At 36.3% G+C, this 15,355-nt stretch overlaps 1 protein-coding gene across 1 annotated transcript; it reads left to right on the top strand.

The window, feature by feature from the left end:
• Positions 1 to 3,897: 3,897 nt before the first annotated feature.
• Positions 3,898 to 14,919, top strand: NGR-A27 (neuropeptide receptor A27). The gene is made up of 6 exons (XM_073089584.1): positions 3,898 to 3,905; positions 5,485 to 5,684; positions 8,609 to 8,756; positions 11,976 to 12,088; positions 12,626 to 12,809; positions 14,514 to 14,919. The coding sequence occupies exons 1-6, from the start codon at positions 3,898 to 3,900 to the stop codon at positions 14,875 to 14,877; spliced, it is 1,017 nt and encodes a 338-aa protein (XP_072945685.1). The 3' UTR covers positions 14,878 to 14,919.
• Positions 14,920 to 15,355: the final 436 nt, after the last annotated feature.

Raw genomic sequence — 15,355 nt, 5'->3', positions numbered from 1 at the left:
AAATGCCATACCTTACTTAATAATAGCAGTCTTAAGGGTCTACTCTGCTCTTGTTTGAAAGGTACAGAACCGATGGGAGAAACACTTATATGGGGTATTCGAATTTAATTCTTAGGGGTAGCATGAGATCTATGGGCACCCAGGGAGACTCTAATCCTATCTGGTCTTGATTACAGATGTCCACGAATGATTGTGGCTACTTACCATCAAGTGGAACGCATTTCCGTTTGGTAATCATAATAAGACTTACGATTTAACTAAAAAGGGGTTATTTTTAAAATAAAACAAAATATAGAAGTAAAAGTTTCAAAACAGCTGTAACGAGAAACAGTTTAACTCAATTTAGTCGTATTTCACCGCTGTTAGGTTAGCAATTTGCACTTTTAACTCGTTTTTTCATTCGTTAGCTGAAAAACTATATGTTGATGCAAAATTTTAAACGATATATAAAGAAATATTACCGTATATAATATTTTATGTTATTTATTTATTTTAAGTAATGATAAAATAATATTTAATGACTAGCTGACCCGGCAAACTTGTGTTGCCATATAAATAAAAAAAATGTTAAGGGTGAACAACCCTTATCACTTATAAGAAAATAGAGAATAGAAGGGGTATGAAAAATAGAGAGTAGCCGATTCTCAGACCTACTGAATCTATATATATAAAAGAAAGTCGTGTTAGTTACACCATTTATAACTCAAGAATGACTGAACTGAGTTGGCTGAAATTTGGTGGAGAGGTAGCTTAGAACCAGGAGACGGACATAGGATACTTTTTATCCCGTTCGACCGCGTTTCCTTGAAGTCATTTTATAACTCAAGAACGGCTGAACCGATTTCACTGAAAATTAATCGCGAGGTAGCTTAGAAGCAGGAAAAGGACATAGGATACTTTTTATCCCGTTCGACCGCGTTTTCGTGAAGCATTTTATAACTCAACAACGGCTGAACCAATTTGACTGAAAATTGGTGGAGAGGTAGCTTAGAACCAGGAGACGGACATAGGATACTTTTTATCCTGTTCGACCGCGTTTCCGTGAATAAATAAGAGTTGAAAGTTTGTATTAAAGTCCCCCAGTTTTGATGCAAATCTATATGAAAATTGGTATTTGGGATTTCGATAGAAAGTAATTAAATATCTATTTTACGATATTTGCAAAATCAACCCTTAAGATGGTTAAGTAGGGGTTGGAATTTTATTTTAAAATCCGTTAATTTGGAAGCAAAGACTTAAAATTTGCATTTGGCTTTAGAAGACACTTCGTTTAGAAGTCGGCAGATTTTGAAGCAAAGTCTATGAAAATTGGAATTTAGCTTTTTGGTCCAAAATAACAGAACACATTTTTCACCGTTTTTGGAAAATCAACCCTTAGGGTCGTTTAATCGGGTATGGAACTTTAATTTAATATCCGTTAATTTGGAGCACTAAGAAAATTATCATAAGACATAATGAAGCATCTGAGTCACTGTTTGTTTTTTTAGATCAAAACAAAGTAAAAAATAATTCGAACGAAATATATAGAGCGCCGACTTCAGAAATATGTACTAAACCAACATTTATTTGAATTATTTTTTACTATGTAGTGACATAGAAGTCGGTTGTATTTTTTGTTAAAAAATTTTTTACCCTTTTTAGTGATGACATAATAACATTTATATTAATACAATATAAAATTGTATAAACGTGATCATGAATTAAGGTAAGGTCTGAATTTACATTGATTGGAACCGCCCGCTCGCAGGGCGCTGCCGCGCCCTGCCCGCTTAGTTTTATATTGTCTTATGTGTTCCAACCTAACCTAACTAAATAGTCAATGATGAACTGGCTTTGCAATTTCATTAGAACCTCCTACACCAAATATCTTCAAACACGACTCAATTATTCCCATCGGTTGAGGAGTTACATATTTTGTCTCCGAGCCACATTATCAGACCCTTAAATAGTCAATGATGAAGTCACTTTGCAATTTCGTTAGAACTTACACTAAATATCTTCAAACACAACTCAAATATCCCCATCGGTTGAGGAGTTACATATTTTGTCTCCGAGCCACATTATCAGACCCTTAAATAGTCAATGATGAACTGACTTTGTAATTTCATTAGAACCTACAATAAAAAATAACACAATAAAAAAAGAATTATTAAAATCGGTTCACTAACAGCGGAGTAATTCGTGTACATACATAAAAAAAAGATACCGGCCGAATTGATAACCACCTCCTTTTTGAAGTCGGTAAAAAAATAACAGAGTGCAGAGAGGTAGAGTGAATTTTATTTAATTGTATTTTTTATTTTCCTGTTCTCCTGTGGCCATTTCCTAATATTTACCAGTAGTTTATGGACATAATACATAAATTACACGAGTGAAACCACGAGGTACAGATAGTCACTCATAATTAGGTGGTACGAAGTTCACCGGGTCATCTAGTATGCATATAAAATTTGGTGAAAATCGGTAAAGCCGTTTCGGAGGAGTACGGTAACTAACATTGTGACACGAGAATTTTATATATAAGATTACTAGTCACTGGATATTTTTATGGTGTCTGCATCACCCTTCCTGCACGGCACACGCGCCGATGGAGGTTCCATCGATATAAACTGGATTCGTGGCGGTTCGCTACGGTTCGGTTTACATATTTGTTTTTGCCAATGTGTAAACCGTGGAATGAACTTCCTCGAGAGATATTTCTAGAACTGTATAACACGGTTTGTTCAAGAAAGGTCTTCTTCCAAGGTGGCGAATCATTTCTCACTCCTGGTGGATTTGCGAATGCACGTAGCCGATGGTGACTTTCCATTTGACCTAATTGGGTCCAATTCTTGAAAGGTGTCACAAATTCTCAAAAAGGTGAGGTAGATACGAAAAAATCCAGACATAAACGGAATCTAAAATTATGACACGTCTACCTAGGCCTACATTGAACCCGGGTCGCTCTATGTAGCAGGTCACTATAATCACCATTGTATTAAATTGTAACAAATATATCGTTTGCATAACATCTTTAGCATACAAAATAAATTTTGCTCATTGTAAACTTTGTAACTTTGTCCAAAGGTTTCGTTAAAATAAATTCAGCCCTTTAGTCCTATATTGCGTCATTAGCATCAAACAACATCTGAACAATAACTTAAAGTTAAAGCTAAATAATCCTCTACAGTGAATGCAATGAGAATTATAAATAAACTCCACACTGATGTAAATTTTACTTTGAGCTGATACAGAGTGATACTTTGAGTTGGTACAGAATAACTATTTAAACAGTTTCAGTAATTCACTTCTAATGTACTCAACTGCATGTTACGTTAAAACTTTTAACGTGATATTACAGCTCTAGCAGTCTAAGTACTGTTATCATTTTGCGTTTTGGCGATTGTAGTAAAACTGCATCACCTTTCGGCCACTTGATGCATTCGGTTGCGAAATCTAACACGCACGATTTGGCAATTGCATTAATCATCATCATCAACCCATCACTATCCCACAGCCGGCACGGGTCTCCGCTCAGAATGAGAAGTATTAGGCTATAATCCTCCGCGCTAAGTGCGACTTGGTAGACTTTACAGACCTTTGGTCTTTTTAAGAATTCTCATGTATGCAGGTTTCCTCACGATGTTTTTCTTCACCGTTTCAGTAATAATTAATTTCTAATACGGACATAACTTAGAAAAATCAAAGATGCCTGGGCTGTAAACCTCATACCCCTCGCTCAAGAGACCGAGTTTCTTAACCACTTGGCTATCAGTGCTTATAAGCTGCACCACATTTTTCTTCTTACATAACTGTTTCCTCGTAATTTTTTAATTCACTTTCACCGTTTAACCATGTCATGTAACTGAAAATAGTATTCGTAACTTCGTAAAACCGAAAATTATAGCCGTACATAATATGAGCAGGTAAGTTCCTTAACTCTAAGAAGGATTGGAGGAGCGGAGACTAATCTCGGTTCACAAGAAGTCTCTATTACCATTTCCTGCCAAAGCAAGGAAATCCGTTTCGGACGGGTTTCACTAGGAACGATCGATAATCATTTGCAGGTAAACCGTATTACTCTGAAACTTATTTCATTTTATATTAAGAAAGTGAAATAGTGAAGAACTTTTGCAGGAAGCCGAAACTTTATTAACTTTATGCTAAGTAGACTCCAGAGTTTACTCAAATTATATAAAATGTTATATAATTAACTTATTTATAGTCGATTCCAAATTGTTAATTACAATTTTTTATTATATTGCACTACGATATTTTTCCTATACTATATTATAGCTTAGAATAATATAACTAGCGGCTTAACTTGCTCTTCATCATCAACCCAATACTGTCCCACTGCTGGGCACGGGTCTCCTCTCAGAATGAGAAGGATTAGGCCATAGTCCACCGCGCTGGCCAAGTGCGTATTGGTAGACTTCACATACCTTTAACATACATACTTTGCTCTTCAAAGCATATGAATTCTGCCACTAAAGGTCACCCATCCAGCGACCGAACCTCTAATTAACTATGGAGTACTATATTTCGAAACTCGTCATTTTGTCTATATAATAGCTGTCATATTTCGGAATCGTAAAATTCGAAGTTTCTCAAATTTCGAACTTTAGTAGGCAAGCATTGGTGAAAATATACTCTTACAAATTGGTGATAGTAATGACATTCATAGCATCTGGAGGCACGGCAGTGCCTCCGCCAAGTCGAGCCAAAAGAAGCGGCACGGCCGTACTATCCTTTTCCCGAAGCAATTCGGCCCATTTTTGATTTAAAATATTTCCCTTATCATTTATCACAGAGGTAACCAACGGATCCCTTATAAATATGGTAACGGGCTGATAATGGATGCTTCAGTAACATTTTCCCTTTCATATTATTCGATTATCCTTGGTTTTCTGTATATTACTGCCTATATCCCTTCATACAATCCTGAAAGGGTTTTGGAACACCCTTTTGTATTCCAAATAAATATGATAAAATTTTATGGATGAAGTTTCACCATTGTTACCTTTACACATATGGTGGCTTACCAGTTTCTACTTTAATTTTTTTATAAAATAAAACTAAAATTTGGTCTCTCAACCTGGAACTTCGAAGTTAAAATTCCAGACACACGTCTGACTCTCCGAAATTCCGCAGCATGCTTTTTTATAATATAGGAGAAGCAGACGAGCATGTAGTCTACCTAATGGTAAGTGGCTACTGCCGCCCATGGACATCTGTAATAAACCCCCGATAGCATTAGATTCCTAACTGAGGTCGGCCACAGATGCGACGCTACCCCTGAGGGCTAAGCTGGAATGCCTCGGAAATGTATGTCTCCCTTACCACACCTGTCAATCCGGAACACAGCAGCGCTTAACACTGTTATGAGGCAGGAATATGTAGGTGTAGCGGTGGTGCCGCCGGAGTCGTAGCAGTGGTGCTTCTTGAGTCGAACCACAACAGTTTCTGCCCCCTTCAAATAGTTTAATAATATTTTTGTTGCAGAGCCTCTTACGTGTCAGTGCTGACAATCGTAGCGTTCACGCTGGAGCGCTACTTGGCGATCTGCCATCCGCTACACATCTACGCCGTAGCAGGTCTACGACGCGCCTTCCGCATCGTGCTCGCGCTGTGGGCGGTCTCACTGATCGCGGCGGCGCCTTTCGCGCATTATACTACAATAAACTACCATGATTATCCCCCTGGTATGTATCTTATTCTTTATATGAATAATATTTACATATGGAGTTTTTTGCGCCGCTTCTTCTACATAGTGGTGGTAGTTTGTTGACTTTCAAAAAGTATTCTATATCAATCAATTTTGAATAAATGAGATTTGAATTTGAATTTGAATATTACTAGTCACAAAAAAGGGTTCAAATTTTACGTAAAAATCTTTTTTAATATTATTAGAGTAGCAGACAAGCATGCAGCTTTATATTATAACATATCTTATTTTGAGTAGATTATTTACAGAAATATTTATGAACGTCAATAATCTGCCACCACTTCGAAAAAGAAGCACCACCACCACTTCGAAAGAAACTATGATATTTTTAAGATAAAAATCATAATTCTTTACTCTGTAAAATCTATTTTGCATAAAAATCTCATTAAAACGGTTCGGTGGTTCACACAGAGCGATGAATAAAAAATGTTTTGTATGAAAATAAGATTATGGTTTAAAAACTTCAATTTTAAACGTACAAGACAAATAGAATTTTACACATATGCAAAATAGAATAATTATTTAATCAAAATTAATGGAAATAGCACTGTTATTTATATAAATAGACTATGAAGCATGAAAGAGTAATTATTTAAGGAAAATAATGAACGCTTTAGCAGCCTAATTAAAATGAGAATAGCTGTATTTGTGTTCATTCCGATGACAAAAGCGCGATAAGTCACGAATTCACACTTTCAATGACTTACACGATGATGATACAATTCAAACATTTGTAACACATCTTTTAAAGAAATCTCTACTTGAAATTATCTTACCATAAATAGGTAGGTAAGAAATTATAATAAAGTAAAAATTGAGGCAGAACATTAGCCCTACGAGTACTTCAGTAATTGCCTATGTTTCACTCTTTGATACTGCCCGCATCCTTGACGACGTTTAAAACATGAATTACTCATAAATTATTATTAGGTGTCGTTTAACTCGTCAAAATTGTGTGAGCGATAAAGGCTATATTTTTCAGTAGTTAGGTTTTTGATTTTATCAGGAATGTGAAATCTTGGATTTAAGATGAGATGAGAACAATGTTAGACGATTATTTACGTAGATACGAGAAAATAAACATATTGCTATAATTAAATAATGGTTAATGAATTTTGTTCAACTCGAAAAAATATAGTTTAACTTTATGCTGACACAAACGCCTCAATATGTTATGTTATATGTACACAGTAGGTTATTTTGACTTGACATAAACTGGTTAGTCCATTTCAAGGCAAAATGTAATAAATGCTAAATGTTTGAAGATAGGAGCCCTTACAGTTCATTTGTATAAGTAGAAATGCGTGTTCTTCAAGTAAAGCTCGCGTATGTAACTGTTACTAAGTAGCTTTACTCATCAGGCTTTACAATTACGAGACTTAACTAAATCCAGTGATTAGTAGAGAAAAAGAAAATGTAAATCACACTCAAAGTTTGTATTTTTGCAAATAACTATTTTTTTTTTTATAATATAGTAGTAGCAGGCGAGCATGCAGTCCACCTGATGGTAAGTGGCTATTGCCGCCCATGGACATCTGTAATCAACCACAGATAGGATTAAATATTCCTACCTGAGGTCGGCCACAGATGCGCCGCTACCCCTGAGGACTAAGCTGGAACGCCTCGGATAAGTATGTCTCCCTTACCTCACCCTTCAAAACGGAACACAGCAGCGCTTAACACTGCTGTTATTAGGCAGAAATAGGTGTGGCGGCGGTGCCGCCGGAGTTGAACCACGAAGGGTTCTACCACCTTTAAAAATAAAATAAAAATAAGTGGGCATTTTTTCACAAAATTGAAATATCTATCATGCAGTCCATCCATAATTATGTGCTTACATCTGAAATCAACTTTCTACAGAACGGGAGTGTTCCCTAAAGTCGATCACAGGTGTTCTCCCTGAGAACTGAGATGGTAGCTTCACATGTAAGTTAACCGGTATTTACAGACTTTTACCGAAAGCCAAGAACTATTTCCGCTACAAATCAATGGTCCCTTAGTTAAACCACCACCTTAAAAATAATAACAACTCATTTGTTATCATTTGTTACTCATTTGTTTTTGTTGTTGTTTGTGTTGTTGCCACACCTATTTCTGCTTAATAACATCAGTGTTAAGCGCTGCTGTGTTCCGTTTTGAAGGGTGTGGTAAGGGAGACATACTTTTCCGAGGCATTCCAGCGTAGTCCTCAGGGGTAGCAGCGCATCTGTGGCCGACCTCAGGTAGGTATATCTAATCCTTTCCGGGGTTGATTACAGATGTCCATGGGCGGCAGTAGCCACTTACCATCAGGTGGACTGCATGCTAATTGCCTTATTCTCAAGAACCTGGGTATCCAAATCTAGGTTAAGGACAAATTTTAACAGATATTGCGAATTACTATGGATACTATGGATAATGCATTAGTATTGGTAAGATTATTCGTACCTTGTGTTTGTAGTATTATCAAGCGCATCGGACAAATGGAAACCGTTAATGGTTAGGTTAGGTTAGTATATTTTGTTGGATAATGGCGTAAACAGCCTGTCCATGTCTGTGTTATTTCAATTATTTTTTACTTTATAGTGACATAGACGTCGGTTGCATTTTGTTATTTTTTTTACTCTTCTTAATGATGACATGAGAACGTTTATATTAATATAAATACTTAATGAAAAACTTACAAATGCACTAGCCACCCCCTAGGATTTTCCCCTTGAAAGTTCCCCTCGATTTCTCTAGTCTGCCATCATCAGACACTGATTTCCTTATAATGGGACAACCTTGGAAATATATTTTTTCCAACAAAAAAAATCATTAAAATCGGTTCATAAACCAATTGAGAAACCTCCTATTTTAAAGTCAGTTAATAAATGCCATTTTATTTTATAACGAAGAAAATATTTTGATTGTTTCCAACAGCATCAGGCAACGCCTCGCTGCAGTCCGCCTTCTGCGCGATGCTGGAGCTGCCATCCTGGTACCTGTGCGAGCTGAGCAGCCTGTTCTTCTTCATCCTGCCGGGGATCATCATCCTGTGTCTGTACGTCAGGATGGGGTTGCGCATTAGGTATGTTATGGGGTACGTATCGTTTTAATATCCTGAAAAGGGTACCAGCACAATTTTTGTTGATATTTTTATTGTTTTTTTTTTCTTAGATATGACAATTTTGTAAGTCTTTTTTTATTTTGTAGTTTATTTTTTTTTTCAATTTTTAGTAATATTTCTTTTAATTGTAAATATAAAGAATCCCCTAAAAAGTAGTAAATTACAATTATCAATTGGAAAATAAATCGGTTAAAATATTATTTTTGTGATTTAAATATTAATAAACAGACTAGAATATTTTAACCCTTATTTCTAATCATGGCTCATATTTTATTGTTTTTATAATTTAATTTGTTCTTATAATAAAGGCCTTGCAGTTTCTTCCTTCATCTTATTTCAAGTTTTAAGCTATTTTTCAAGTTAAAAATTATGAACTACGCTCGTTGAAAACGGTGCTCGAACCACAGCAAACTTCGTCATTTTGTCTAAAACTAAAGTTAGACACCTAATTCTATTAGATCCAACTCGTGTTCCACTTAGGAACTGTAATATCCGCAGTGTAGATTACAATTGAATTACGAGAAAGCTAAAAGTCAGGGCACAATGAGAAGACGGTAAAACAGCTAACAGAATAGAATTTTCAAGAGCATCCTTTGTAGTTTGACTTCGCCAGCACTGCATTTTTCTGTCGTACAACAATGTGAGCCTTGTGTTCTGGTTTGAAGGGTACTAAGGGTACACTTACTTATGCAGTAGTGTATTGTACCCTTACTATGAGTTTTTACGTTTTGTTTTGGTATTTGTTTACGTATTTGCTCATACAAATTCCAATCAGCGCCCGCGGATTGTATCAGAACTATTAAATGTCTAAATTGACAAAATGACGCTTTATGTGTTGTCTCTCTTTTTTGCGAGCTTGTGAGACAGAAAGACTTGAGCACTTACTTATTGTTACGTTTACTCAGTCTACTGAAGCAAACGGAACAGAATTATGGATTGAATATAGGTACGAAACGTATAATTGTGGGATGTTTTGAAAACTCATGGTAAGGGTACTGTAAGGATGATACTTTTGTGGCATTACGTTAAGTTAGTTCTCACGGTTAACAACCCGATGAACAACCCTTATCACTTACGGTTTGAAAAATATATAAAATATTTGAAACTGCGACGGTAGCGAAGTCTGTCAAATCCAATGTGAAACATTTCAAAAACAACAACTACTTACGAATTAAAAATTAATTAAAAAACCTTTTTCCACGTACTAAATTGTGAATCTAAACCATTCTCAAGTCCCCTTGAACACACACAAAAAATTTCATCAAAATCAGTCCAGTCGTTTAGGAGGAGTTCAGCGACATACACGCACATAAGAAATATATGTATATATAAAGATTGTCACGGAATTGAGACATTTTAATATGTAACCGGTACTCCGCCGTAACCACGATCCATGGAACTGGGTCGACATATCTGCAAAAAATTAATTAAAACCGCGTATCGGGAGTACCGGTTACATATTGATATAGCTGTGGCCAATCTTAGATAGTTCAGTACTAAAGTACCATCCAATCTGACGTTAATTATCGGAGTCCAGCGGCACTGTCTGTATATAAAAATTATTTATCGTAGTTTGGTATACATCATCAACTTATTACCAGTCCCACTGCTGGGTACGGATCTCCTTTCAAAATGAGCGGCCACCATTTTGTTAAAAAAAAACATATTCTGAAAAAAATCAAGTTTCTATATATTAAGGTTCAAGCCCTATTACAGACAGAGGACGCTCAGTAATAGGGTTACGTTTTTACCCATTCCTTACGGAACTCTAAAAAGAAAAAAATAATATCCTTTAATAAATCTGGATGCTGTGCAAAGTATTTCGATTACGTATTAGAAGAAAATAGAAGAATCAAACGTCCTTGAGAAATTAAATTGTATGTCCTGAAACCGTTTAAAAACAAAAAACATAGTACACGTGTTTCATATTCCCGCGACCCACATACGAATCGGTAATAACAGGTGTGAACTTTCCAGCAGTTTCGATTCCAGGCGCGCAAAAACTGAATTAGTTCCAGAACTATGTGCCAACTTTCTTGTATTGTGACGCTTTGCCGGCACTCTTTATACTCACACACTCGAATACATGCATGTTTTATAATATTGGAGTAGTCGACGAGCATGCAGTCAACTTTTTCTTTTCTTTTTTATAAAGATAGGAGTAGCAGACGAACATGCAGTCCACCTGATGGTAAGTAGCTACTACCGCCCATGGACATCTGTAATCAACCACAAATAGGATTAAATATTCCTACCTGAGGTCGGCCACAGATGCGCCGTTACCCCTGAGGACTAAGCTGGAACGCCTCGGAAAAGTCTGTCTCCCTTACCACACCCTTCAAACCGGAACACAGCAGCGCCTGACACTGCTGTTATTAGGGAGGAATAGGTGTGGCGGTGGTGCCGCCGGAGTCGAACCACAAAGAGTTCTACCACCTTCAAATTTAATAAAAGTGTTCAATTTATTAATACAGTTAATTATCTTAAGTATATACCTTCACGTTATCCCTTTACCGTTTGATAAAGCGAGTATTTGCATTCGGTTCAAGTTTGCATTGATCTCGAATATTACTATTTGCAGAGTCCTGCCTACACTACGTATTTCTGGCTGACTCAGCTATATTTACTGTAACGATGTGAGCAACAGAACTAGGTATATAGTTGTGAAGGATAACTATAATAATTTCTGGGAGAGATAAATTAAATATTTACTAGTAATATAAATGACATAGTGTGGGCAAAGGACCTTTCTTAGCATTCACACGTAAAATTAGTTGTGCGTGACTGGCATTTAGGAATTCTAGTCTTCCCAGTAGCTACTTACCATGAGGTGCAGGCTTGTCTGCTACTTTTATATTATACGAGCTTTTGCCCGCGGCTTCACTCACGTTACGAAGTAATATTTTCATCCCCTATTTTACCTCCTTGGGGGTAGAATTGATCAAAATCCTTTCTTAGCGGATGCTTACGTCCTAACATATACCTGCAGTCCAAATTTCAGCCCGATCTGTCCAGTGGTTTGGGCTGTGCGTTGATAGATCACTATGTCAGTCCTACCTTTGAGTTGTCATACCTTTGAGTTATATATATTTAAAAAGAAGAAAGGGACACCAGATATTAGGTATAAGACTCCAGCCCAAATTGTTGGTCAAAAAACTTAATATTTATATTTTTCTCTAGATCGACACATGCGCATAATCCAGGCAGTCCTGGTACTCTGAACGGGGTTAACGGGAGCGTCCACGGTGAGGCACGTCAAGCTCAGTCCAGGAAGAATATCATCAGAATGCTGGGTAAGAAATTAAAACACGCGTGTGTATCATCATCATTAACCCATTACTGCCCCATTGCAGGCACCTGTGCCAGAATGAGAAGGATTACCTTTACCTTTGAAAGCTCTTTTTTAGATTCCAAGTATTCAGGTTTCATCGAGATGTTTTTCTTTAACCATTTAATCGAGTGATAATTTGTAATACGCACATAACTTTGAAAACTCATAGGTGCGTGCCTGGGATTCAAACCCCTCGATCAAGAAGCCGAGCTATAGCCACTAAAGGAATTATGCAACAATAGGATGCAAGTGGTACGCTGTAGATCAGCATGCGGACATAAGCTTGCTTGACAAGAAAGAGGTCCTTGATTATTTACTTGTCGAAAAGCCAAAACAAAATTGGTATCCTTTACAACAGAATCAGGGATAAACCACGCCGTCAAAGTTGTTAACACATACCACACTAAAACAAAATCGTCTCCCCTAACACAAATGTACACTTTACCAAATTATATGAACTTTTTGTTTATCTGCCTAATGTGTTATATTTTCCTCTTAGCGGCAGTGGTTATAGCATTCTTCGTGTGCTGGGCGCCGTTCCATTTCCAACGCCTGTTCTTCATCTACGGCACCGGCAGTAACTACTACCACACCATCAATGACAACCTGTTCTTCGTCGCCGGCTTCTTCTACTACATCTCTGCTACCGTCAACCCTATATTGTACAATGCCATGAGCCACAGGTAAGATTATATAACATTGAGAAGTAGGTTGAGAATTTGCCCGGGACCAGGTGGGTACGAAGTCTCCTCGTATCGCATCGTATCTTCATATTAAACTAAAAAGAGACTTACAGAACCCGATCAGAGATGTGTTACAATTCTGAAGGCCATGATCCCGTACAATGGTACTCGCCTCGTGTGTTACATATTTTCGTCATAAATATTTTTGTCTTATAACAGCAATATAGCGCTGTGTTATTTTTTGAAGAGTAAAATATCATCAACTAAATTTAGTAATACAAGAAAGTCTACTTGAATTGTCAATTGATAAAAATCGCAACTAAAACACTTTAATACCATATTTGGTTTAAGGAACAGCGACAGATTTTTCATTCTGTGACTGACGTGACTGTCGTCACAGCAAGCGGTGTAGGTAAACAGCATTGGCTAGTTAGCTAGAAAGGGCTAGTTAGGAACTTAATCAAATGGGCTGAATTGTGCTAGTTAAATACGCAAATTCTCTTTGCAGATTACATCGTCAATGATGTTATAACGCTGACTAATAAATGAGAAAACTTATGTAACTTCAGTGGGTGTCCATAAAACTTTGTTAGACAAAACTTGGAGATCTATTGATTATACATTACGAACATAATAAATTAGGATACAGCCTTGAATATTAATGATAATATTGATATTAATAAAAACCTAAAAGATGGAACTTTGAATCGAATAAGTATTTTTTACGAACAAGATAAGAAAAACCATAAATCTTTGTATCTCATTATAAGGAAAACTGTATATTTCTTATGAGAAATAAATTTCTTAAAACCTAAAACTGGGTTACAGAAATCATTTAAATAATGTTTGTTTCAAATTGGTAAATAAGCGCCCTGTAAGCGATTTTCTTTCTAAAAAGAGATAAAAGAAGGAATTGATATATCATTATCAATTCTTTATTAACCATTTCGTATTGATACCAGCTGATTTATATAAAAGGTGACCATCTCAGTCCATAAAAGTGCCACACATTATTTGCTTAGAACAACAGTAATAGATTAGGCATACAATAAAGTCAAATACTTCACTCTCCAAAGTTTACTTCCAAATCCGGTAGTATTGGAGGAAAGCTTTCAAAATCATAAAATTATATCGTGAAGTCGTATAAATAAAGCTTCTTAATTAATCCAAGAAACCTGCTCTTAAAAGTTTTAATTAATTTCGGTCGTAATCGGCATCATTTACTTCCGAACTCACTCCACATTTCAATGTCTTATTGTCTTATTTTCTGAACTTTTGACGTAATAATGGGTATCGGAAATAATGTGCACACAAAACTGATTTGGATTACTTTAACAGATTATTTGCATTAAACAATTTTAAGTACTTGATGAGAATGTGTGGTCACACACCGTAGTAAACACCAGATGTTGTGGAAGGAGCGAATGCTCCCCCGTATCTTCCAAACCACAACCTTTAAACCAGCACAACAGCACTTGACACTCCTGTCATGAGACATAGTTATTGTGGAGCGGTCACCATACCGGTCTAACGCGCAGAGGGTCCCGGGTTCGATCCCCGGCCAGACAGGTATCTAAATGATGAATTTAGGTTTCTGTTTCTGGGTCTGGGTGTTTGTGTGTTAAAGGTGATTCAGGGAATCCTAGTGTGGAGCTGTGAGTGTAGAAAGCCTTTTTTTTATTCATTATAAAAATTCTCTATCAGGTACAAGATGGCATTTCGCGAGACGCTCTGCTGCAGGAAGGTGAGAAGGAAGAAGAGTAGATACAGAGACCACTCGAGCGTGCGGGAGACGACAGTCAACCACACCTCCGACGGGACCCATTTGGTACGCGTCAGGTCCCAAAGCCACGACCGACGGAACCGAATCGACCACAGGATCAGACGAAACAGTTACTACGGAACCGAAACCACCAGCCTCTGTAGCGATAAGTATAAAGATTACAGAGATAGGCGATATAATGGTTTGTCCAGAGATAGAAGCAATAGTTCATCTCCCGGTAATAATAATGATTTCCATAAAAGCAAATTTCGAAATGGATATGAATTAGACACGGAATCTGGGTAAAATTAATATTGATATTGATTTCTGTTAAAAGTAGAATTATTGTCAGAAATATCATATTATAAGGAATTATAACAAATTACATAGAATATGAGAATTTGTAAAATCTCGTTTTATCCTAATTATTAACTATCGTATTATGTTTACTGAGCATTTCAGTAAATCATATTATATTTTACTATGTTAAAAATATATAAAACAACTTTTATATTTAATATTATTCAGAATTTATGTACATCGAAATAAGAAATTGTTAAGAAAATTGTATTGCTTAAGAAAAAGATTTTTATAAATCTAGGTACGTAGTAAAATATTTGCTAATATTACAATGTCATGGTACTTATATTATCATTATTAAATTATTATTAAAATTCGTAAAAATGTACATATTTATGTAGCTTTCAATATATTTGTATTATTACTCATAGTTGTTAGGAGACGGTGGATTATAAAATAATATGATGGTCTAGTGGTCGAAACT

Source organism: Epargyreus clarus, unplaced genomic scaffold (assembly GCF_041222505.1).
Source record: "Epargyreus clarus isolate Ecla_fem2 unplaced genomic scaffold, WU_Ecla_fem_2.2 ptg000029l, whole genome shotgun sequence".
In the NCBI taxonomy this organism is placed as follows: Eukaryota; Metazoa; Arthropoda; class Insecta; order Lepidoptera; family Hesperiidae; genus Epargyreus; species Epargyreus clarus.
The sequence above is the reverse complement of the archived record's forward strand: the minus strand, read 5'-3'. Positions and strand labels throughout refer to the sequence as shown.